The sequence below is a fragment of the Geotrypetes seraphini genome, chromosome 4 (assembly GCF_902459505.1).
Source record: "Geotrypetes seraphini chromosome 4, aGeoSer1.1, whole genome shotgun sequence".
NCBI classification, from domain to species: Eukaryota; Metazoa; Chordata; class Amphibia; order Gymnophiona; family Dermophiidae; genus Geotrypetes; species Geotrypetes seraphini.
The window spans coordinates 22061479-22087778 of NC_047087.1; the positions used below are offsets into that span (position 1 = coordinate 22061479).

At 45.4% G+C, this 26300-nt stretch overlaps 1 protein-coding gene across 6 annotated transcripts in view; it reads right to left on the reverse strand.

Moving 5' to 3' along the window:
* PLCG2 (phospholipase C gamma 2) overlaps positions 1-26300 on the reverse strand; it is a 210632-nt gene that overhangs the window by 103235 nt on the left and 81097 nt on the right. For all 6 annotated transcript variants that reach the window (XM_033941197.1, XM_033941196.1, XM_033941199.1 and 3 more), the window contains 5 exons: positions 21949-22092; positions 18159-18252; positions 12347-12394; positions 7074-7158; positions 2871-2954 (listed from right to left, as the gene is read on the reverse strand). In XM_033941197.1, coding sequence (XP_033797088.1) covers positions 2871-2954; positions 7074-7158; positions 12347-12394; positions 18159-18252; positions 21949-22092 — 455 coding nt within the window. The remainder of the gene's footprint in view (positions 1-2870; positions 2955-7073; positions 7159-12346; positions 12395-18158; positions 18253-21948; positions 22093-26300) is intronic.

Consider the following 26300-nt stretch of genomic DNA (forward strand, 5'->3'; position numbering starts at 1 on the left):
ATAGGGTTCCAATCTGCAAGGCCAGCAGAGAGGTATTTGATATCCTAGGCCAGGGGTGGGCAACTCCGGTCCTTGAGGACCAGAATCCAGTTGGGTTTTCAGGATTTTCCCCAATGAATATGCATGAGATCTATTTTCATGCACTGCTTTCAGTGCATATTCATTGGGGAAATCCTGAAAACCCGACTGGATTCTGGCCTTCGAGGACTGGCGTTGCCCACCCCTGCCCTAGGCTAAGTTCCAGCCTTATATTCCCCCCTACCAACTCAAACATCTTTCATGCTGAAAAATTCCACCCCCATAATTTTCATAATTAAACTTGACAATCATGATTACCCCCAATATCACCCATCCCAGAAATATCCTGTAGAAATACATACATGCAATAATGTAGCAAAGGGGAGTGGTCTGCCCTGGGCACAGGGCCCTGGGCACCGATACCTCTCCTCTTCCCCGCTTCTTGTATTGCTTTAACTCTTTGTCAGTGCAAGCAGCATCTCTAACCTGCTGCCTGCGCCAGCTTCGGCTCTCCCTCTGAAGTCACTTCCTGCCAGGAAGTGACATTAGAAGGAGAGCCAAGGCCGGCACAGGAGCAGGTTAGAGATGCTGCTTGCATCAATGAAGAGTTAAAGAGGTAAGGAGGGGAGGGGAAACGAAGGCGTGCACATGGCAGAGAAGAGGGTAGGGGGTGTCACCACCCCTGGTGCCTCCTACCCTCGCTATGCCACTGCATACATGGTATCACAATATTTAACTTTGTTTTAAATGTACACATTTAATGATAATTTCTAAAAGCTCTTTATCTGACCAAATGGCTATTTTAATATTACTCTCCCTCCACGGTGGTTCTTTAGGTTAATGTTTCCAAGTTGGTCCTGGAGTGTCCCTTTGCCAGTCAGATTTTCAAGATATCCACAGTGAATATGCATAATGGAGGCAGTGTATGCAAATCAACTTCATGTATATTCATTGACGATATGCTGAAAACCTGACTGGCAAGAGGGTACTCCAGGACCAACCTGAGAAACACTACCTGGCTGTCGGGATCTATTGTTGCTTTGATTGCAGCAACTCTTTGCTGCCTCCCAGAAGGCGTTAGCCGAGGTGACAGCCTCATTTGCCTAATGGTTAAGCCAGTCCTGAGTCTGCTCTTATACTACATGGAGCTGAGGAGTAGCCTAGCACAATGATTCCCAAACCTGACCTGGGAGACCTCCAGCTAGTCAGGTTTTCAGGATATCCACAACGAATATTTATCAGGCCACTTTGCGTATCACTGCCTCTCATCTCCTGCATATTCATATTCAGAGCAGGTTTGGGAACCCCTGGCCTAACAGTCAGAGCAGCAAGTATAGAACCGGGGAAATCAGAGTTCCAGTCTCTTGACTTCATACAGGACGTATTACTTGCACAGCTTCCACCATCGGGAAGTCTAAAGGTGATCTGGATGGTCAAGTAGCCCTAAAAGATCTCTTAGGGAGAGGAAGAGATGGTGAATGTATGGATGGGCCATATGGTAGAGAATGACATGGTGACAAAATTCATCACCGTTCCCGTCCCCGTGGATAACCGCGGGAAATAATCCCATGTCATTTTTTAGTGTCTATTTCAACCTCGGTCCTTCTACACCAGCATTCTTCAAAGCAAAGCTTGCGGGTCAGTGGTTGTGGCCATTCATACTCTGATTCTTATTTGAGCCAAGTATAGGATAATGACGCCATTGTGACATCACTGATGAGGTTGGCTCTTAGGCACTGGTGGAATGAGGCATTATGACATCACAATCTCAGCTCTGGAATGTTGCTGCTCAATCTCAGCATTTCAACCTCGGTCCTTCTACACCAGCATTCTTCAAAGCAAAGCTTGTGGGTCAGTGGTTGTGGCCATTCATACTCTGATTCTTCCCTCTCTCCTTAAAGAATGACATGAAGATGGTTTCCCGTGGGGACGGGAACGGTGATGAATTTTGTCACCGTGTCATTCTCTACCATATGGTACCATAATTTGTACACAATTTGATCGGCTTGGAAAAAGTCCACGTTTAACCTCACTAGATTTCACTAGCATTCCACCCAGATAGCCAAAGAGCCCAGTTCCAGGCTTGGAAGGAGCAGCTATCTGAAGAATTCATCCCACAGAAGAACAGGAGTCCTTCTTTTATTGCTTGTAGCCTCTTAACTACTTGGATTTTTGTGGACCCTTTAAGACCCCTGAGGAAGGCATTTTATTTTGCCAAAACACGGCCCATGATGAGGTCATGTTTATTGTATGCATTATTTGGTTTCTATCCTGTGGGTCACTTGTGACTGTATACATAAGGTTACCAGACCGGATTTCCCCAGACATGTCCTCCTTTTGAGGACATGTCCGGGTGGCTTTTCAAAACCTGGCACTTTGTTCGGGTTTTGAAAAGCCTCCTCAAATCGCGTCGGGCAAGGAGGAAGGCCGCGCATGCGCAGAGTTCCTCCCTGCCCGACAAGAGCAAATGGTAGGGGCGGGGCTAGGGTGGGACTGGGGGTGGGGCTAGGGCATTACAAGGCAGGGATGGGTGGAACTGGGCGCGCCTGGGAGGGCGGGTCTAGGGTCTGAATTTTCCGATTGGAAAATCTGATTTATACATCCTTTGAGGATTGTTTTTTTAAGATTATTGTTTTTAAGTTATTTGGACACTTATTAAACTAAAAACTGGTACATCCGATCCTCTGTTCCACCATCTTTTTTGTTGTTTTGCTACTTCATTTCCTTTGTGGATCCTTTTGGTACTATTTGGATTTTGTTGTTTTGTCTTTCTTTGTTCAGCATCCCACACCACGCAATACAGAGCCTGATCTGAAGGGTAGGAAGCCACTGTGGATGAGCTCAGTGCTTACTGATTTCTGTTGCTCAAACATCAGGTTCTTGTAGAACAAATGGAACTGCTCAAAGCTGAGGTCGTCCTTATAAGCTCCTACTTCCTGAAAGACAGAACAGAATTTCTTAAGTCAGTCTTCAAAGGTTCAAACCCATTCTTGGTGCAGTTGATGAAGGTTATTAATCTTCCTGTGCTCAGCCCTCCTTCTGCTCTTTTACTATTTTCCAGTTCCCACCTTGGCTGCTTGCTACGTTTTCCTTGTTATAAACTGCTTCGATCTCTTCAGGAAACATGACCCCCGATATTCAATGGGTAGCGCCATGACTACCCACTACCAGTGTTCAACCCAGATAGTTAATGCTGGGCTCTTTCCAGCAACCAGCATTGAATATCCAGATTTTTCAATGCTGACTAGCGCATGGCTGGTTAGGTCAATATTTAGACTTAACCGGTTATGGTTTAGCACAGTGTGTCGTAAACTTTTTAAGCTGCTGGCAGGGGACTGGGGGGGGGGTGTGGGCGGGAGGGATTTGGTTGTGCACAAATGTAAGTACTTTGTTATGTTTTGCTATTGATGTTTCTATGCACGTGGAAAATGAATAAATAGAAGGCACCTGGAAATGCGTGGGCGTTCTCCAGCCGCAGCCCTGAGCCTCCTATTACTGCCGGTGGGGGGAGGGGGGTTCCGGAGGAGATGTGAGAAGGAGCAGAGGCGCCGGTGCTGTCTGAGTGACTACAGGACATGCCTCTTGCCGCAAGAGACATGTCCAGTAAGCAGTCAGTCGGCGCTGGCGTCTCTCCTCCTCGCCGGCATCTCAGGGCACACCTGGAATCCTCTGGGGTACACTAGTGGCACATAGCTTGCGATACACTGGTTTAGCATGAAAACACAGGCCTATTTGCCTGCTAAGCCTGGCCGGTTGAGTTCTGAATATTGGGACTTCAGTGGTCACGCCTAACAATGGCCCCAACATCACTGGCATTTTCCGGCACTAATCAGTCATGTTCAGCGGTGATAGCCAGTTAAATCCTGCTGAAAATGATTGGCTATTCACTGAGATATGAGCTAACCAGTTGGCGGCCATTTCTAGCTAGTTTGAATATCAACTGGATATCTATGCAACTGCTTCTAAGAGCCTTTACCATCACTGCCACAAAAACACAGGTTCTTTTCTCAGCCCAGGACAAGAAAAGTACCAGTGGTCCAATGGAGCCACAGCACACTTGGCGGAATCTGCCACTACCACTTCTAAGAATGTATGTAGTGCTATAAGGTGAGCCACCAGAGTCTCCATTTTGGTTGGCCCAAGTTGGTCCCAGTGACTGAGTTCATAGATTTAGATGAATTCACAGCATGGCTTAACCGCATGACAGCTTTAGGGGAGAGTTTGCCTCTGTATCAGGGGCCCTCAAATGAATATGTAAGAGATCTATTTGCATAAAATGGAAGTAGTGAATACAAATAGATTTCGTACATATTCATTGTGGAAATTCTGAAAACCAGGCTGGGTTGTGGCTCCTGAGGACTGGATTTGAAGCCCCTGCTCTATATTGTCATGCTTTACCCTCTTGGCTCCCCCCACCCCCCAAAAAAAAAAACACAACAAAAACCACTTCCCAAGCAGATCCAAGATCATATTTTCCATTTTCTTAAGTTGGAAACAGGCCCCATTCTAAACTGTACTTGACATAATACAGATATACTTCTTATATTTCTATATTCTTGCTTTCTTGAAGTCTCTGCTCTCTGTATTTCCTCTGACTATCTGCATATTGTAATTCGCTGAATGTCCAGCTCTCTTGATTGCAAACCGCCTAGAAGTCGCAAGATTGTGGCGGTATTAGAAGAATAAAGTTATTATTATTATTATTATTATTATTATAACTGCCAGGTGAATAAATCACCTCCATAAAGTGAGGCAGCTGGATCCCACACGCAGAGACCAGAAGTTTACATTAGCATTTGCTGTTCACAATCTCACTGATAAATATCAGTCCAGGCAAGAAGACATATATTAGAGCAGTGTTCTTCAACCTTTTTATACCTATGGACCGGCAGAAATAAAATAATTATTTTGTGGACCGGCAAACTACTAAGACTGAAATTTTAAAAAAACTGTTTCTGCCCCGTCCCCGTGAGCTCGGTCCCCACAAATAATCTGATCCCATCTGCACAAGCCTCAGTTATGATTTTATATTGAACGTATTTTATTAAAGTATAAAAAGAAACAATATTCTGTACAATTGTCATTTTATAAATACAAATAATACAGAGCAAGGATCAACAAAACCCCTGTCTCCCCTCCCCTTCACATATCAAAAAAACTGAATAAGCCAAATTATTACAGAATGCTTCACAGAAATATCATGCTAACAGAATACCACAGTCACACATGACAGGAATAGTGTTAGGGGAATGCAACTAGGGTAACTGCCCCCTGCTCAGAGAGAGCCCTAAGCCAGCTGGAAGCTAAAGAAGCACTGCCTGTGCTTTGCAGTCCCCAGTTATATCTAACACCAGCTCTTGCAGGATGCATATTTCAAATCTGATATATTCTAATCACAAAATAGAAATGAAATTATTTTTTTCTACCTTTTGTGGTCTATGGTTTCTGCTTTTATCTTCTTTTCACTCTCTTCAATTTAGCATCTGCCCCTTCCATCCACTGTCTGCCCTCTCCCCTTTCCATATGGTATCTACCTTCTTTCTATGCCCCATCCCCTTTCCATCCAGCCTGTGCCCCCTCTCTCCTTTTTATATGATTCATTCCAGCTTCACTGCTTTCTTCATTTTTATCTCTCCTACACCAGATCTAGCATCTTTATCCCTCTCTCCTTATTTCTCTGCTGACCCCCTTCCCAGCATCAATCTCTCTCTACTTTCTCATTCCTGTCTCTCCCCTTTCCCTCATCTGATCTCTCCATTCTACCCTGACTCTTTCCCCTCCTCTAATCTCCCTGCCAGCTGTTTCCTTCCTTTTAACCTCCTCCTCTGTCCCCTTCTCCCTTCCCTCCTCCCCCTATCCAACAGTAACTCTCTTCCCTTCCCTTTTCCTCCTCCCCTCCCAGCAGCATCTCTTCTTCTCCCTCCCTCCAGGTCCAGTAGCTTCCCAGCCTCCAACAATGGCTTCCTCCCCTTCCCTTCCCTCCGCTCCCATCCCAGTAGCTCTCAGTACTTGCCTGCAGCAGCGATTTACTTAGGCAGCTTTAGGTCCTTTGATGGGTCACGCCGCCTCTGAGGAAAGAGGAAGTTGCATCATCAGAGGCAAGCCGTGACTCAGCAAAAGCCCCAGGCTGCCAAAGTGAATGGCTGGGCTGATGCAGGCAAGTACTAAGCTGCTGGGAGGGGAACGGAGGGGAGGAAGCTACTGTTGGAGGCTCTCGCTGGCCATGCACAGACTGGCAGGAATTTTGCGCACCAATCTCACTGGCCCTGCGCGGAACGGCAGGAATTTTCTGCGGACTGACACCGGTCTGCGGACCGGCAGTTGAAGAACACTGTATTAGAGAATGACACAGGAACACATTTATCCCCATCCCTGCAGGAACTCATTTTCCCATCCCGGCAAGTTCTTTTTCTGTCTCCGTGTCATTCTCTAAACTGCACCACTCTACAAATAAAAATGTAGTAAAAGTGAGTCAAGTAAAGGGCAATCAAGCCATTGTGATATCACTGATGAGGTTGGCTCTTAGGCATTGGTGGAATGAAGCATTATGATGTCACAATACCAGCTCTGGTTATCAGAGGCTGAAACTTTTCACACTATTTATTTATTCAATTTTCTATAATGATCTCCCAAGTAGAGAATGACATGGTGACAAATTTTCCCTGAACCCGCGGGAACTCATTTTCCCGTCCCATCCCGGCTTATATGAGCTTATAGGAATGGGGGAGGGGCAGGGACAGGGACAGCGACAAAACTCGTGGGGACAGGAGAGGGAAATTGAGTTCCTGCAGGGACGGGGACAAATTTGTCCCCATGTCATTCTCTAATTTCTATTCTGTTTCAGCAAGGCATAGTTTTCCTGATACTTCAGCCGCGTGAGGAGGCTAAAAGGTTCTGCACTTATGCAATTTCAAGCTGACTCTAACCTTCTTCTTTACACTGATGTTATTTACATGGCATGGTGTGCCAGTGACCTTAGGCCAAATACCTCACTCAAAATGAATTTAATACAAGTCTCATCAGGTTACTTATTAATAAATGCTTTGAATAATTACCAGAAACTTATCCTTCAAGGCCTTCGCACTGGCGCCTTTAAAGTTTACCGATGGAAGTATGGTCTTCACTTCCCTAAGGCTGATGCTGGAATTTAAACAGAGCAAAAGGCAATGACCACTTGGGTTGTGTAACTACAGCTTATGTTCTTATATATGTCTTCATCTGCCACGATTAACAAGTGATACGAAGTATAGGTTCAAGATTGGTCTAGTGGCAGGGCTCTGCATACGTGTAAGGACTACTGAGGGTCTGCTTTCACTCCCCCAGGCTGGTCAGAGATGCTGCAGGAGCAGAAGCCACCCCCCCCCCCCGCTGCACATGCACCCCCTGTTAGAGAATGACACGGTGACAAAATTCATCACCGTTCCCGTCCCCGCGGATAACCACGGGAAACCATCTTCATGTTATTCTTTAAGGAGAGAGGGAAGAATCAGAGTATGAATGGCCACAACCACTGACCCGCAAGCTTTGCTCTGAAGAATGCTGGAGTAAAACAACCTGAGGTTGAAATAGACACTAAAAAATGACATGGGATTATTTCCCGCGGTTATCCGCGGGGACGGGGACATGTCATTCTCTACCTCCCACCACATACTCCCTGACACGTGCATGCCCCCTTCTTCCCAAACCCCCAGAACCCTCTGTAAATACATCCCTAGGAGGCGGAGCTCATTAGTATTTCAATGAGTTCTCCTGGTGATGCACAAAAGGAAATCCTCCCTTGTTTCCAGCTGCTAATTACCAGCAGCTCTGGAGCTGCCGGTAACTGTTGTGCACACACAACACAGGCACAACATTAAAGAAATGCAGCCCTGCTGGCAGGGAGGTGCAAAACCAGGACTCCCTGATACCCCCTGACTCTAAGCCTTCCTCCCTTTATGATCTTCACAACTACTCCCACCACAAAATCCTGCGGTCTAGTGGGCTGGGGAGGGTCGGGTCAGACCTCCCCCCCAGCTCGAAGACCGTCCACCAATGACAACGCCCTAAGACCGTCTACTAATGACAATGCCCAGAGGAGGGGCCTTAGGCACCTGAGCCAATCAGAACCTTAGACCCCTCCCAGTGCATCCCAGGATACATTGGGAGGGGGAAGGATCAACATTTTGAAGAGGTGGCCCTTCAAGGCAGAAGGCAGTGGGCATCCTTCCTGCCTGATTTTCAACAAAAGGTATTGGGGAGGGAGGCGTTGTCGGGGGTAGAGAGTCCTCGAGCTGGGGGGGGGTCTGACCTGACCTAGCCCACTAGACCACCAGGATTTTGTTTTGGAGTGGTGGGTGGGGGCAGGGGTGGGGGCTAGGTGCCTGGGGTGTCAGGGGTGCTTTGTGGGGATGTCAGGGGGTCCCAGTTTAGGGCTCTTGCAACTTCTTAATTTTTTTAATGGGCACAGTTGTGTGAGCACAACAGCTATGCCCATTAAAATAAATTAAAAAAAAACCAAAAACAGCCCCTATCTGCCTACCGGTTGAGCTAATCAGAGAATGGGAAACTCTGATCTACTGAGCCAACAGGACTTCCCCAAAGCTGCGGCAGCTTTGGGGAGTCCTGCCGGCTCAGATGATGGAGGACTCCCCTGCTCCCGTCAGCTGTACTGACAGGCAGGGAGAGCAGGGGCTGCTTTTTTTTGACAGGGCAGGCCGGAGGAGGAGCAAGCGCCAGGCATAGTTTCTCTCCCCTTTTACCCGCGATTCTCCGCATGAATTCCATGAACATAATTTGCATGCTATTGTATTGAGCATGGCTGGTAAAAGAAAAATCATTCCTACCACAGTATTTTTTATTGTGGCGTGGGAGCTGGCTCTAAGTAGGTATGAAGGAGGGAAGGGAAGGGAAGAAGGCTCATATGCATACTTGTGTGTGGCAGTGGGTCAGAGAGGAACCGGTGCCCCACCACGACGGTGCCCGGGGAGGACCGCTCCCCCGCCTTTACTCTGCTACTGTGCAGGAGAACTGTTCAAGGGCACTGGATAGTGGGGTAGGAATTTCAGCCATTATTTAGTGGTTCCTAACTGCTTCAAACCACAGCCCCCTCTGGATTCTGGTATTGATGTGTTTACATCTAGCCAGTAGTTGTCACCACAAAATAATGGCTGAAATTCCTACCCCACTATCCAGTGCCCTTGAACAGTTCTCCTGCACAGTGGCAGAGTAAAAACACTGTGGAGACGACGATGTTCAAGATGCAGGTCTTTATTGAAAATACAGTCAATTAATCCACATGACGAGATGTCAAGGGCCCAAATAATGGGGACTAAGGACCCAACATGGTCTTCATCAGGGGTCCCTAAAAGTCCTAATGCAAAAACGTGGATCAAATCCTAAAACCTAAAGTGGTCATGTATGGGAATGGGCTGGTCTAAGTAGAAAACTCTGCGCGATTGAAAAAAACATCATGTCATGTGGATTAATTGACTGTATTTTCAATAAAGACCTGCATCTTGGACATCGTCATCTCCATAATGGGTTTGTTCCTGTCTTGGTTGACCTTCAGGTCTGTGGAGTATTAAGGGTCAATTTTTGCTTGTTTGTTATTTGAAGCAGTTAACCATGAACTAAAGGCTGGGCTAAGATGGGGGACAGCTACAATAGGGAAGAAATTTCCAGGCAGTTATGAATGAAAGGCCATGGCACTAGGGAACAAAAGGAAACCGTGGCCCCTCCTTTCCCCCCCCAAAAAAAAAAAAAAAAAAAAGATGGGTTTGAAAGAGGGTAGTGAAAAATAAAAATCTATTTCCCACCATTTTACTCAGCTTCCATTGTGGATACCAGAACCTAGCATTATCACCGTATTCAGAAAATACATTTGAGGACCCTCTAAAACAATGGGAGTGGAACCACAATGTTGTGGATGAGAGACAAGCTGAAGGTTTTAAGAAAAAATACTGAAAGGGATGAAAGGTGGGTCCACAGTTCCATCCACCAGATTCAAATTCTTGGACCCCTAAATCTAATCAGAACCCCTCCCTCCCCCCAAAAAAAAAACATTCATTTTAAAATGTACAACAAATTCTATAAAGTCTGATGTCAAAAAACATGACTGTCAGAGCAGTCACAACAAAGTCAAATCTATGTCATGCAGATTTCAACTATACAACTCAACTTAGAACCCCAAGGGATCATCTGAAAGATTAAGGATCCAGGATACAACATGGGACAGGACAAGGAAGACTCATCCATCTCTTTTACATATTATCCTTAGGACGTCTGGTCAGTTTTACCCCTATTTTCTATCCACAAATGTGGAGTGGCAAGGGGTGGAACATGCCACCCCAGTTTTAGCCACTGGATTAGGTTGAGCTATCCAACCCCCTGCCCATCCTGATAGCTCGCTGTTCTAGTCATGGCTCTTAGACGAAACCGCACGAGACAATCACGCGCAGGATGTCAACGCACTGGATTTTAACTATTTAAAAGCGCTGTGAAGGGGTGTGGGAAGGACCCCGCCACTTTAGTTAGAAATGTTGGCGCTCCCATTGGAGGAGTTTGGGGAAACCCTCCTCCTTCCATTACAGAGGAAACAGCCTTTTTCCCTGTTTTTTAGGGGAAAATTACTGTTTGCTCTGTAAAAGGGTAGGTTCCCCCCACCCCCCACCCCCAAATGGGAGCACCAACATTTCTAAGTAAAGTGTGTGTGTGGGGGGGTTCCCTCTCACCCCCCCTCAGAGTGCTTTAAAATAGTGTTGAAATCCAGCGCGCTGACGTCCTGCACGTGATTGTCTGGGTGGGTTTGACTGGACACCTCTAGTCATTGCCGAAGGTGGTGTGAAATGTCCACTCAACCTCCCCCCCCTACTTCCCTCACAGCAAGAAAAATAAGCATTAGTAAGATATCATCTCCTGCTGGCATGGAACCAGTCTGAAGACAAGAACTGAAAAGTATCGCCGTTCTTTACACAAGAGAGAACTCGTGACAATAGCTACGATGTTCTCCCAAGGCTTCTCCTTCTGCAAATGAGAGAAGGCTCCATGAGATACTGGTGGTGATGAAGCAGTGGGGCAGCACCTCCTCCAGATGGAAAGGAGGTATGGCAGCTAAACAACATGCAAAGTAGGAAACAAACAGCGAAGGAGACTCTTTTATTGTATATCAAGACGCGACACGATCATGTTTCGGTCCCAAATGGGCCTGCTTCAGGAGTCAAAACAAACATAGACTGTATATAAAATAAACATAAACATCATAAAACTTACATGTCAAAAATAATCATGAATGATGTAAACTTTCTAAGAACCAATAAAAACTGGACAATGATGTCCTTCAATTAAGTCCTTCGCTGTTTGTTTCTACTTTCCAAGTTTTTGGGAAATTGGCATCTCCTGTTTTCTTAAGTTAAACAACATGCCACAGATAAGGAGAGGCGGGGATTTGAGACCAGATGAAAGAGCAACTGAGGCGGGCCAGGCAACCCAGATCCTCCATGGATGAGACCAGATATGGCAAGAAAAGAGAAGGGAGAAGACAACTAGTAAAGGGAGGAGGGAAGTGATATATTCTTCCTTATTCAGTTTATGTTGGGCTGGGATAAGCAACACAGCTTATCTGAATGGTTAACTAAGGCGTTACAGGACCATGTTGCATATGAGATGCTTCTTGTTCTTTATAATGGGCATTCTTCATAGAGTTTAATATTTCACTGTTTAAATGATGAAATATTTCTAACCAGCCTTATCCACAGTCATATTTGTTTTGGATTTTCCCTTGGGGGAAGGGAGGGAAATTCCACCGACTAGTGCTCTTTGTTCTTAGGTGGAAGCACCAGGGGCCAAACATTTAGGGATCAACAGACACCGCATAAAGGAGATTCCTGCCAGGTCAAACCAGATCCAGAGGTGTCCACAAGGGGGTGTTACACTGTCTTAGGAAACCAATGGACACTTCGTAAATAAGGGTACAGTACATCTAGGTTTCCATATTAACAGTTGTGAAACGATTACCTTAATATTGTATATTCTCACCCCAGCAAGTCGCTTCCTGCTATTTCTGAGCAGACAAAACTTTCTTCTAAAGTTCTAGGACTGGGATATCAAGACTGAATATGAATTTCATATCTGTGCTTTTCATTAAGTAGAGAACCAGAAGCACTCTCCCTACTTCACAGGACAAAGGTTAGTACAGAGATGCTACTCTTAAACCACGTTTTTGAAAATAATTTTTTTCTTATGCAAAATACATTAGTTTTATTTCAGTCTGAAAGTTTCCATTAAGTTACCTCCTCCCTCACTAAGATACTGAGATAAAAAGGCCAAAAGAAATGATGGAAAATATATCTACCTGTTTCTCCTGGTTTGATCTACAGAATAGATCTGCTTTCTTAACCAGCTAGAATTTAAAAGAAAAGATAATTAGGATAATGTCTCTGTTATCAAACTGCGCTAAAGGCGTTTAGCACAAGTTGGCATGGTAAATATGAGCGTCGGAGCACTTACCTCGTCAGCCTGCAGTAGAAACCTCTACCTCAGCTTAATAAAAGGGGAAGGGTTAAGTCAGATATAACGCACAAATTAATGATTTATCCCAGTTTGCAATGAAAGTAGAGAACAGGTATTTTGTGCTCATGTAATAGTACCATGCATGGAAAAACACTTCATTTCATTTTTATTTCTACTTCATTTAGGAGTCCTTTTATTAAGGTGCGCTAACCGATTTACCACACGCTAAAGATTAGCACACAATGTATGCTATCATTTATATTGTGTAGACTTAGGCTTTTCTTTTCTTTTCTTTCTTTCTTTCTCTTTTTCTGTCTTTCCCCCCTGTCCAGCAGCACCCCTTTCCTGCTCCCCCTGTCCAGCAGTAGCCCTTCTCCCTTCCTTTTCCCTACCCATATTCAGGCTCCGTCTTTTACCTTCCCTATTTCCGTCTGGCGTTGGTGGGATTTGGGCTCCATTGTTTCCACCTGTTGGAAATCAGGCCCTTGTGCTACTTATAGTTTACCTCATTATCTTTCAGCTTGTGTTCTCAGGATGCACAGAGAATTTCTGCAGGGTTTTTTCTGCAGGGTGTCTGTCTTGCCTGTATCTTTCCACCTGGAAAGCAAATGGCATACATCCTCTAGTCGGGTGCCGACGCACTCTGTCGCGGGGCCTCTGCTGGGCCGCGGGGAGCTGGTTGAGCTCAGTGTCCAGGGTTGTCGGATAGGTCTTCTGGGCCGTGGGAGAAGTAGGTTGTTTCTGGGAGCCGACAGGATAGTACCGTGGCTCCCTTAGTCCCTTGTGCCCCCCCTTCCCTTTCCTTCCCGCGGTCCCCTCTGCTTGTTTAACTTTCCGGGGGCTCCTCTCACGATCGTCGCCTGTGTCGGAAGCCTTCTCCAACGCAGGAGCAGCTCGTGAGAGCAGCCGCCGCAACGTCTTTTAAGTTAAAAAGAAATTTCGGCCGGTAGGGCCATATTTCTGGGATGGAGGACTGCGCGAGGTGGAGAGCAGGGAGGCCATCGCTTTTCAATTTGTCTGGCGGCCACTGGCACAGCTAAGCGCGCATGCGCACTCCTGGCGGCCAGGGACCTATGGATCACGCAGTTAAGAGTGCGCATGCGCGCTTAGCGTTTTATTATAGTAGATGGGCATCTTAGCATTTAGTGCGCGCTAAATCGGTTAACGCACCTTAATAAAAGGACCCCTTCATTCAGGCTCAATATTGAAACAAGAAAGTTAAGCTCCTAAATTTAGGCTCTTAAGTGCCTAATTTGTCCCCAACATTCAGTCAAATATAGCAGCTTAAGTTTTCCTATGTTTGTAGCAAAAATTCATCTAAATTTAAGAGTATTAAAATAATGATGCTAAACGTAGACTGCCATTCTTTTCCCTAGATTTAGGAGCCCAATATATGAGTCCAGGGGATAATTGCACAGGCAGGCACTTCCTTGTAGATGCCCCAATATTGCTCATTTAAAGTTAAGGCGCCATTTACAGAATATGGGCCTTACGGCCTCCTATTTAGAAGGCACTGGGGGAGAAATTCTATAAAAGGCATCTAAAGTTAGATGCCTTAAATTAGGCGCCTAACTTAAGTAGTACATTGGCTTCAATAATGAGCTTTAACAAGCTCATAATTGAAAAAAAAAATACAATTTAATTGGGAGATAGGCACCTATCCTCTTAGACGCGATTCCACTAAAGATAGGCGCCTATCACACGGCACCTATCAACACCGAACACCAAAGTAGGCGTGTTTAGAGGTGGAGAAAGACTTAGGCGCCACTAACATAGAAACATAGAAACATAGAAATAGACGGCAGATAAGGGCCAAGGCCCATCAAGTCTGCCCACCCCAGTGATCCTCACTATCTATCTTTGCGGATAGATCCCACATGTCTATCCCATCTGGCCTTAAAATCCGCCACACTGGTGGCCTCAATAACCCGAAGTGGAAGACTATTCCAGCGATCAACCACCCTTTCAGTGAAGAAGAACTTCCTAGTGTCACTGTGCAGTTTCCCGCCCCTGATTTTCCACGAATGCCCCCTTGTTGCCGCGGGACCCTTGAAGAAGAAGATGTCTTCTTCCACCTTGATGCGGCCCGTGAGATATTTGAATGTCTCGATCATGTCTCCCCTCTCTCGACGCTCCTCGAGTGAGTAGAGCTGCAAATTCCCCAACCGCTCCTCGTACGGGAGCTCCCTGAGTCCCGAGACCATCCTGGTGGCCATTCTCTGGACCGACTCCAGTCTCAGCACATCCTTGCGGTAATGCGGCCTCCAGAATTGCACACAGTACTCCAGGTGCGGTCTCACCATGGATCTATATAGTGGCATAATGACTTCAGGTTTACGGCTGATGAAACTCCTGCGTATGCAACCTATGATTTGCCTTGCTTTGGATGAAGCTTGCTCCACTTGGTTTGCCGACTTCATGTCTTCCCTGACAATCACTCCCAAGTCTCTTTCTGCTACAGTTCTTGTCAGGATCTCGCCATTTAGGGTGTAGATCTTGCATGGATTCTGGCTTCCCAGGTGCATGACTTTGCATTTTTTGGCATTGAAACTGAGTTGCCAGGACCTAGACCAGTGCTCCAGCAGCAGTAAGTCATGCACCATATCGTCTGTCATTGCTTTTTTGTCTGTTGTGCTTTTGCTCACTACATTGCACAGTTTGGCATCATCGGCAAACAATGTTATTTTACCTCGAAGCCCTTCTGTCAGGTCTCTTATATAGATGTTGAACAAGATCGGGCCTAGGACGGAGCCCTGTGGCACTCCACTTATCACCTCCGACATCTCGGAGGGAGTGCCATTCACCATCACCCTCTGAAGCCTACCTCCAAGCCAGTTCCCAACCCATTTTGTTAAAGTGTCGCCCAAACCTAAAGAACTCATCTTGTTCAGCAACCTGCGGTGTGGCACGCTATCAAATGCTTTGCTGAAATCCAGATAGACGATGTCCAGGGACTCACCAACATCCAGCTTCCTCGTCACCCAGTCAAAGAAGCCGATCAGGTTGGATTGGCACGATCTCCCCTTAGTAAATCCATGTTGGCGGGGATCCCGCAGATTCTCCTCGTCCATGATCCTATCCATTTGGTGTTTGATTAGGGTTTCCATTAGTTTGCTCACTATTGAAGTGAGACTCACTGGTCTGTAGTTTGCCATATCCACCCTGGAGCCTTTCTTGTGTAGTGGAATGACGTTAGCCGTCTTCCAGTCCATCGGGACGTTACCTGTACTAAGGGAGAGATTAAAGAGCGCGGATAGTGGTTCCGCCAAGACATCTCCCAACTCCCTGAGTACCCTAGGGTGTAGGTTGTCAGGCCCCATTGCCTTGTTGACCTTGATTTTTGACAGCTCGCAGTAGACGCTGCTGGGTGTAAATTTGAAATTACTAAACGGGTCTACTGATTTAATCCTTGTATGTGGTTGAGGGCCGATTCCCGGCACCTCGCGGGTGAAGACTGAACAGAAGTATTCATTTAACAGTTGGGCCTTTTCCGAGTCCGTCTCCACATGGTCTCCGTCTGGTTTTCTGAGTCGTACTATCCCGCCTGAGTTCTTTTTCCTGTCACTAATATACCTGAAGAAGGATTTATCTCCCTTCTGGATATTCTTTGCTAGAGACTCCTCCATGCGGAATTTGGCCTCTCTAACTGCCGCTTTGACGGCTCTTGATTTGGTCAGATAATCTACTCTGGAGTCCTGTGTCCCTGATTGTTTGTAAGAGATGAATGCTTTTTTCTTCTCTTTGATGAGGTCTGAGATCTCCATAGAGAACCACTGTGGCTTGTTGTTCCTACTTCGTTTGCTTACTGATTTAACATAGCGGTTTGTTGCTTCCTGTATGGTGGTTTTCAAAGTTGACCACATTTCTTCCACGCTGTCGGTATCTGCTTGGGTTTGTAGCGCCTGGTGAATGAAGTCTCCCATGTCCTGGAAATTTGTGTCCTTGAACTTGAGAACCTTGGTCAATGTGGTAGATTTCGTGAAACCTTTCCTGAGATTGAACCAAATCATATTGTGGTCACTGGAGGCCAAAGTTTCACCCACCGAGACCTCTGTGATACTTTCTCCGTTGGTAAGTACCAGGTCCAAAATTGCCTGATCCCTTGTTGGCTCAATTACCAGTTGCCTGAGTCCTGCTCCATTCAAAGAGTTTAATAGCTTCCTGCTGCTGCCGGAAGCAGAGGAAAGCGTGACCCAATCCACATCGGGCATGTTGAAGTCACCTACCAATACTGTGTCCCCCCGCAAGGTGATATTCTCTATATCTCCGATTAATTCCAAATCTAGGTCTTCTTGTTGTTTTGGGGGTCTGTATACCACGCCAAGATATAGGCATTTGTCCTTCCCTCTGGCCAAATTTACCCAAAGGGATTCCCCAGTGTACTGTACATCTGTGATTCTGGTGACCTTAATGTCATCTTTAGTATATAATGCTACCCCACCTCCCATTTTGCCCTCCCTGTCCCGACGAAGCAAGTTGTAACCTGGTATGACCATGTCCCACGCGTGGGAGTCTGTGAGCCAGGTCTCAGATATCGCCACCACATCCAGGTCGGCATTCCTCATTTCTGTCTCCAAATCTAGGATCTTGTTTCCCAGACTGTGGGCGTTGACGTACATAGCCCTCCATGTTGTGTGCTTGTTGTATCTCAGTGATTCTCCAAAGGATTTAGGTGCCTATAATGTAGGCCTTTCAAAGCCTGGTCTACATTACAGGCACCTACGTTTTAAGTTAGGCATGAGTCTGTAATGGGCGCCTAAGCGTGATTGACATGCAATAGATGCCTAACTTTAGCTGCTTATCTCTTTTAGGCTCCAGTTATTGAATCTGGCACTAGATGCTCCCGTGTTAACTCTGTCATCTAGTTGAGGTGCAGTAACCGTTATGTTTGGCTGGATAATGCGAGAATGCCCACTTTGGCCTTGATTAGGTGCCTAACTTAATTGTTTAAAAGTTTTAATCAGCACCTGGAATTGGCAATTAACAGCGCATAATTGATGTTAATTGCATATAATGAGATGGAAGGTGCCTACCACTTTGAGGTAAAGTCGAAGGTGCCTACCAGAAAGTAGGCATAGTTAGGGGGTGGATGCTTTTCAGGTAGGTTTCTGTTTTGGACTTACGCACGTTCATAGGCAGTGGAATGCTGTTTGTTTTGGGGAAGCCCATAAGCTCCGCCCTAGCCCCAGCGGAATCCTGCAGCATGGCTTGTTGCCAGCTCCTGAGTCCACCCCTGGCGTTGTACTTTAAATCTTCGGGGCAGCTGTCACGCAGCGCTGAGCAGGCCTGCCCCGGAACTCTACATTCTACTTTTGGGGGCAGACCCGCTCGTTAACGCCGCACGGCAGCTACCCCAAAGATTTAAAATACAGCATCGGGAAACGAGTGGGAGGGCGGGCACCAACCAGTGACCGCCAATTTTTGGGGAGGCCATGGCCCTGCGGCTTTTCCATTCCAACACCTATGGGCACGCTCATTTATCTCCCATATGGTCCCATTGGTACACTAAGCAAAAAAAAGGGAGTGCCCTACCCTACCCTTCCTCATATTAAGTTTTTTCAATTGACAAGCTGCCTCGGAGTGTTGAATTGTCATTATTGAATTTAGCAAGAAGTAAATGCTGGAAGCCATCACCCATGGGAAGCCATGCTTACTTCTCTATGATGATGGATGTGGGAGCGCTCAGGACTTCTTGATGTAACATTTTCAAGCCACACTGCCATTTATTTGCATCTTCTGGAGAATCCGCTGTGCAGAGAAACAAGCCACAAGAAAAATGTGAGAGAGAATTTGCACTGTGATGAGCTCTTAGGCCCCCTTTTATCAAACTGCTTTATGGTATTTTATTGGTGGCCGCTGTAACATCCTTTCCTTGTTATTATGTGTAATAATAATGTTTAAACTCAATAAATAAAAAAATAAAAAATTTCTAACATGCCTAAACCTAAGCGGTTTACATAAAAACAAATATAATCAGCATGTAACTAACACACCAGTAAATAGATAACTAAACATCTAAAGGTTAGGACTCCAGTCTGGAAAAAAGATGGCTGAGGGGAGAATGATTGAAATCTACAAAATCCTGAGTGGTGTAGAACAGATACAAGCAAAACAATTTTTTTACTCCCAAAAAAATTACAAAGAGTAGGGGGACAATCAATGAAGTTACAGGGAAACCTGTTTAGATTGTAAGCTCTTTCAAGCAGGGACTATTTACTCTTTGTGACTGTACAGCACTGTGTTCATCTGGTAGTGCTATATAAATAATTAATAGTAGTAGTAAATATTTTTTTCACTCAGAAAATAATTAAGCTCTAGAGCAGGGCTGCCCAAGTCCGGTCCTCGAGATCTACTGGCAGGCCAGGTTTTCTGGATATCCACAATAAGCATGAATGAGAGAGATTTGCATACCAAGAAGGCAGTGCAGGCAAATCTCTCTCATGCATATTCATTGCGGATATCCAGAAAACCTGGCCTGCCAGTAGACCTCGAGGACCGGACTTGGGCAGCCCTGCTCTAGAGGATGTGGTAAGAGTAGTTAACGTATCAGGTTTTAAAAAAGGTTTGGCCAAGTTCCTGGAGGAAAATTCCATAGTCTGCTATTGAGACAGACATAGGGGAGGCCACTGTTTGACCTGGAATCAGTAGCATGGAATGTTGCTACTATTTGGAGTTCCAGAATCTTGCTTCCTCTTTGAGATTCTGAAATTTTGCGGTGCAGCATCCCACTCCCTCCTTCTTTCTGATCGCTGTCATCTGGGCATCTCCCTCCCATCCTCTCACCTTCGTGGCGATTTTCATTTTTCTTGTCTCGCAGCAGCACGAGCCTTTCAACAAGTTGTGCGCGGCTGCTTGAATCTTCTCTGACGCAACCGGAAACAGGAAGTTGCGTCAGAGAAGAAGTTTCAGGATACCGCATGTGACTTGATGAAAAGCTTGGGCAGCTGTGAGACAAAAAGGTGAGGGGAAGGGGCTGCTGGACCACAAAGGACACTGAAGGGAAATGGAAGGAGAATTATTGTAAAGGGAATTATTGTAAATTTTCTTTAGTTTTTATCTAATTGTTGTAAACCAAGTCGAGCTTCCTTAGGTTGATGACCTGGTATATAAAGTTAAGCTTTAATTTAGAGAGAGGGGGAGAGGAGAGAGGAACAGACACTGCATGGGAATGGGTAAGAGAAAGACAGAGGGGAACACACTGGAAGGAAGTGGAGAGAGAGGGGGAGGAGAGGGAGGAGTAAACACTGCATGTTAGTGGGTAGGAGAGAGAGGGGAGAAGACTCTGAAGGAGATGGGTGCCAGACCATGTGGGGGGGGGGTGTGATGGAGGAAGAGATGGAAGGGAGAGGCACAGTAACAGAGCAGATGCCATGTAGAAGAGGCAGAGAGAAGGCAGACAATGGATGGAAGGAATAGAATGATGAGAAGATGAAGAAAGCAGAAACCAAACAACAAAGGTAGAAAAAAAAATTATATTTCTTTTCTTTGCTTTAGAATAAAGTATATTAGTTGTGTTGATAAACATTTATAAATGACAACTGTACAGAATATTGTTTCTTTTTATACTTTTAATAAAATAAGTTCAGCATAAAATTGTTTGAGGCTTGTGCAGATGGGATTAGATGGTTTGCAGGGATGGGGTGGGGATGGGGACCGAGCTCATGGGACGGGGACAGGGATGAGCTCACGGGGATGAGGCGGAGACAGGGACAATTTTTTTTCCCATGTCATTCTCTAGTGTACAATATTCAGTGCTAAGTGATGCAGTGACCATCTGGTTCAATGCCAAAAAAATGCAAGGGCATGCACCTCGGCAGCAAAAATCCATGCAGGACTTACACCCTAAATGGTGAGACCCTAGCAAGGACTGTAGCAGAACGAGACTTGGGGGTGATCATTAGTGAAGACATGAAGACTGCCAATCAAGTGGAGAAAGCTTCAACCAAGGCTAGACAAATCATAGGCTGTATCCATAGAAGTTTCGTCAGCCGTAAGCCCGAGGTCATAATGCCATTGTACACAGATCCATGGTGAGACCCCATCTGGAACACTGTGTACAGTTCTGGAGGCCACATTACCACAAAGATGTTTTGAGAGTTGAGTCGGTTCAGCGAATGGCCACCAGGATGGTCTCAGGACTCAAGGATCTCCCGTATGAGGAACGACTGGGTAATTTGCAGCTGTACTCACTCGAGGAATGCAGAGAGAGGGGAGACATGATCGAGATGTTCAAATATGTCACGGGCCGTATCGAGGTGGAAGAAGATATCTTTTTTCTTAAAGGTCCCGCGGCTACAAGAGGGCATCCGTTAAAACTCAGGGGTGGGAAATTTCATGGTGATACCAGAAAATATTTCTTCACCGAAAGGGTGGTTGATCGCTGGAATAATCTTCAACTACAGGTAATTGAGGCCAGCAGCGTGCCAGATTTTAAGAAAAAGTGGGATTGGCATGTGGGATCTCTTCACGGAGGAAGTTAGGGAGTGGGTCATTAGTGTGGGCAGACTAGATGGGCCGTGGCCCTTTTCTGCCGTCAGTTCTATGTTTCTATGTTTCACTCAAAGCTGCAAAGGTGGGAGCGAGTTATTGTGAAAATATCTATCACACCTCTGCATATTTCTGTGGGAATCTACGGCCAGTCAATGGGCTGATCCTTGTAAGGTACTGAATACCATCACCAGGGACTCCAAATTTTAGTATTCTTCATAACCTTGGGAACTATGTGCTCATCTAGGGCTAGTTTCACTAAAGATAGCGACTCAATCGCTGTTGGCCAATTCTCTGCCCAATTTTCCAGCAGCGATTGAATCACTCTCAATTTTGCATGCAAATGATTTAGTGAATCTAGCTTACGGGCTGGTTTTGGTTGCGCAAATATGCTAGGAGAGGAGGGGAAAAAGGAATGCCCAGCTCCATAAATTGCTGGGTATGTATTGAAAGTGGGAATGGAAGAGATATACTACATCTCCCCCCTCCAAAAAAAAAAAAAAACCCTTACCAAAACATTGGCATAGAGTAGATCCCAGGCCAGACCTTCCCCTTTACCTTCAAGCCACTGGCTGCACTAATCACAGGTAGAAATGTCAGTGCAGGGCCTCAGATTAGAACCAAGACGCCATCACAGTGCCCCCACCTGTTACCATGGAAAACTACGCCAGAAGCAGGACTTTCTCACTCTGTGACCTTGCATCAGTTCTGAGACCCTACACTGAGGGCTCCTTTTGCGAAAGTGCGCTAAGCGTTTTAGCGCGCGCTAGCCGAAAATCTACCGCCTGCTCAAAAGGAGGCGGTAGCGTCTAGCGCCCTAGCGTGCCTTCGTAAAAGGAGCCCTGAGACTTTTGCCTGTGGCTATTGTATACCAATTTCTAATTCAGTTTCTGGCTTCCTACAGTGTGTGTGTGTTTCAGTGTATGTAGCCACAAAACAATATACATTTTTAATTACCTTCTAAACACAACATGTTCAGCACAAACTGGGAGCCATAGAGGATGGTGAAGCAACAGTCTTCTTTCAAGCGAACTGCTTTCCCACGCTCAAAATCCTTTGCATTTTTCCCTGGACGGATTTCCTTAATGTCCACTATGTCCACTGAAATAAATTTTCATTCATTAGTGCAAACCAAGCAATTGCAAAATAGAAAAGTGATCGCATTGAGTGTGTTGTATTGTTTATTTGTTGGTGTGGTTAATGAAGATCTTAAAAAAAAAAAAAAACAACCAAAAACCGAATAGTGAGAACTGCTGAAGCTAGAATGCTAAGAAGCCTCAGTATTACAACATTTCCCCCACCCTTACAGGCAATCTTCTACAACGTAACAAGGAACATGTTCTGGGCATGCCTTATCGTACATTCATCAAATGTGTTACCTAGTCTTCACAACTACACTATACAACCAACACCGTGTGTGATGTGGGCTGCTGATCCGTTCAATCTGGCGTGAGGAAATTGGGGATGGGCTTCAATACCCCATATTATACTACAGAGAGAGATGCCGAGAAGGTGTAGGCAAAAGTGATTTATTCAGAAGCACTAATGCCCCGGAACATAAGCCATTATTGAAAGCAAAATCACCTTTACGGAAGAAAGCCATTCCCCTATCTGAGGACAGTGGGTGTGCAGTGCACCTAAGGTCTTGTTAATTTTAAATCTTTTTCATATACAGTATAGACAGGTGTTAAGAAGTCCCTATACACAATTTTCTTTTTTAAAATCTTTGAGTTTCTAAAGCTAACAAAAATGCAATAATCTAATCTAATCTAATCCTTAGGTTTGTATACCGCATCATCTCCACATTCGTAGAGCTCGACGCGGTTTACAGTAAGAGAAATAGGAAGGAACTACAACAGAGGGTTAGAGGTAGAAGTGTGAAGAAAATTTAGAGGACTTGGGATGCCAAGATATAAGAGTTTCCTTGATTCCTAAGTTGAAGGGAGACTTACATTTTTTGAGAAAAGCCAGGTTTTCAGATGTTTGCGGAAAACTTGGAGAGAGCTCAAGTTCCGAAGAGGGGAGGTAAGGTTGTTCCAGAGCTCAGTGATTTTGAAGGGGAGGGAGGTCCCTAGCTTTCCTGTGTGGGAAATGCCTTTTAGCGAGGGGAAGGATAGTTTTAATTTGTGGGAGGATCTGGTGGTATTAGGGTTTGAGGAATTCCAAGAAAGAGGGATAAAGGGAGGGAGGATACCATATAGGATTTTGAAAGTTAAACAGGCGCATTTATAGTGGACCCTGGCGATTATCGGAAGCCAGTGGAGCTTGGCCAGGAGCGGGGAGACATGGTCAAATTTACTTTTAGCGAAGATGAGCTTGGCCGCGGCATTCTGAATCCGTTGGAGTCTGTGGAGGTTTTTCTTAGTTAGGCTTAAGTAGATAGAGTTGCAATAGTCCAATCTGGAGAGGATGATGGATTGGACAAGGAGGGTAAAATGTTTTTGATGGAAGCAGGATCTAACTTTCCTCAGCATGTGAAGGCTGAAAAAGCATTTTTTTACCAAGGATTGGAGGTGGTCATTGAAGGACTATATATGCATTTATAATCAATCAAAATCCATACATCAATTTAAAAAAACCCACCCAACCAACATTTCACAATTTACACAATTTTCATTGACTAATATACAAGTTCTCTTTTAGTTAGTACAAATTGTCAAGATGAGTTACACTCATCCATGAATGAGCAAATTAAACATCTATCATAATAAAACTCTAAGCACGCATGCGCATTTACAACTTTGTGATCCCTGCCTCCGTGATCTGTAGCTCTGTGGAAGTGTTCGATGCGTTCAGCTGGAGCCTGTGGCGGTTTGTGTGCTGTGGACCCTTTTCCCTTTGCTGTAGTTGTGGCATGCGGCAGCGGCAGCGAACTGAGGGGGTGTTTGAAGTGGCGGTAGGCCAGACGGTAGGTAGCAGCAGTGGGGGCCAGTACGGGGGGCGGTCAGGCTTCGGCTTCGGCGCTGGAGGGAGGCAGGCAGGCAGGCTGGCTTTAGCGCAGAAGATAGGGAGAGAGGTAGGCTGGCTAGCTTTGGGGGAGGAGAGGGACAAAGGCTGGAAGGCAGTGAGGGAGGACATAGGAAGGAGGCACTGGGGGCACTAAGGACATAGGAAGGAGGCACTGGGGGCAAGGACATAGGAAAGAGGCACTGGGGGCATTAAAGACATAGGAAGGAAGGAGGGAGGGAATAGAAAGGGACAATTGTTGGGCCGTATTGTAGAAAGTGGCCAAGGAGAGAGAGAGAGAGAGAGAGAAAGACAGACACACATCTTACTCTAGCACCCGTTAATGTAATGGGCTTAAACACTTGTATTTTATATTATGGTCCTGTTTAAGAGAAACAAATTCTTAAAGTTTAAGAACCATTATATTTTATTTGAACCTGCACAGCTTGAAACATTTGTTATTGATAAAGAAATTAATGTGAGCATAATGTTAAAGCCTAAGGATTACTTTTACAAAGCCGTGGAAGACGTTTCTACCGTGGGCCAGCGAGACAAACGCTCCGACGTTCATACGAATTCTATGACCGGCGGAGCATTTACCTCGCCGGCCCACGGTAGAAACCTCTACCACGGCTTTTTAAAAGCCAATGTAAATTAGGTAGATACTCGTAGTTTGTGGATGAGAATCTGCATTACTTTTTGTATATTATATCTAATCTAATCTAATCTAAACCTTAGGTTTGTATACCGCATCATCTCTACATTCGTAAAGCTCGACACGGCTAACGAGAGTTAGGGTAGAAAGGTTCTAAATTTCTTCCTGATCTTCAGTAATGTTTTTTTTTGGACCACTTTTTTTTCATGTATTCAAAGGAAATGAATAAAAAGAATAAAAACTATATCAAAGATTCAGCTACTCCCTCATCATACTGCAGACAACAGGAAGTAGCATAGGCTTACAGGAAATAGCAAAAGTAGATGAATATATGTGAAATATTGTCCAAGGGTCAAGCCATCAAAGTGCTTCTTCAGAACCCAGCAGCAGATTTTCCTAACTTTATTGGTGCCCACAATTTAAACTCCTCATCCCAAACAAACTTCCACAAACAGCAATTATTTGGCAGCTGGGAAAAAATGATATATTCTATCAACATAGGGCCCCTTTTGGTAAGCTGTGCTAGAGGTTTTTTTTAGCATGAGCCAGCGCGGTAAATTCTCCCATGCTCATAGAATTAATAAGAGCGTCGGAGCGCTTGCCTTGCTTGCCCGCGCTAAAAACCCTCTAGCGCAGCTTGCTAAAAGCGGGGGATAATTTGTTAGCCATTTCATAGATTTATCATCTATCATCACACTTCCAGGCAGTTCAGAAATAAACATTCACAATAATTCACATTAAAGCAAAACAGTCACATACAACAATAAAGCCATGCAATTAAAAATAAACCAAAGCAATTAAATGGCCCAGTAGCTCCTGGCCCTTTAAATAGCGTGGCCATGGCCAGTTACTGCCACTGCATGCTCATGGTTAGCTTCTGAACGGAAAGGGCTAGATTCTGTATAGTGCCACTAGGTGCCTCAGTCGAGGATGCCTAGCAAGGGTGAGAGGCACTCCTCTCTTGCCCCTCCCCTCCATACGTTCCTTCCCCACCACCTCCTGCCGTGCGTGCACCACTTCCCCTACCCTCGTAATGTTCCTGGCATGAGCAGCAATCTTCAAGCTGCTGTCGTGCCAGCATTGGCTCTTCCTCTGATGTCACTTCCTAGACGCGGGTCCAGAAAGTAACGTCAGTTGAAGAGCTGATGCTGGCGCGACAGCTTCTTGGGGGGTTGCTTCTCGCACCAGGAACATTACAGAGGTACAGGGGAAGGAAGCTCATAATTGGAAAAAAAACTAAATTTAATTGGGAGATAGGTACCCATCTTCTTAGGTGCGATTCTACAAAAGATAGCTTCCTATCACATGATACCTAGTGATGCCTAATACCAAAGTAGGCGTGTTTAGGGGTTCAAAAAAACTTATATGCCGCTAGGTGCGATTCTCTAAAGGACTTAGGAGTCTATAATGTAGGCTTTTAAAACCGTGGCCTAAGTTTTTAAGTTAGGTGCTGCTAAGTGTGATTCTGTAATGGGCACTTAAGTGTGACTGACATGTAATAGGGACCTAACTAGGAGCCTATCATTTTTAGGCAACAATTACAGAATCTGGCCCAAAGTGTCATCCTTAACACCAGGGGCTGAGAAATCTACATTAGCTCCAGCCAATCTGGTGCAGAGAAGACCCAACTCAAGGTTAAACTAAGTACCTTGCACATGTCACTGAACCACTGGATGGTCATCAGAAAATAGTATAATGGTAAGTACTG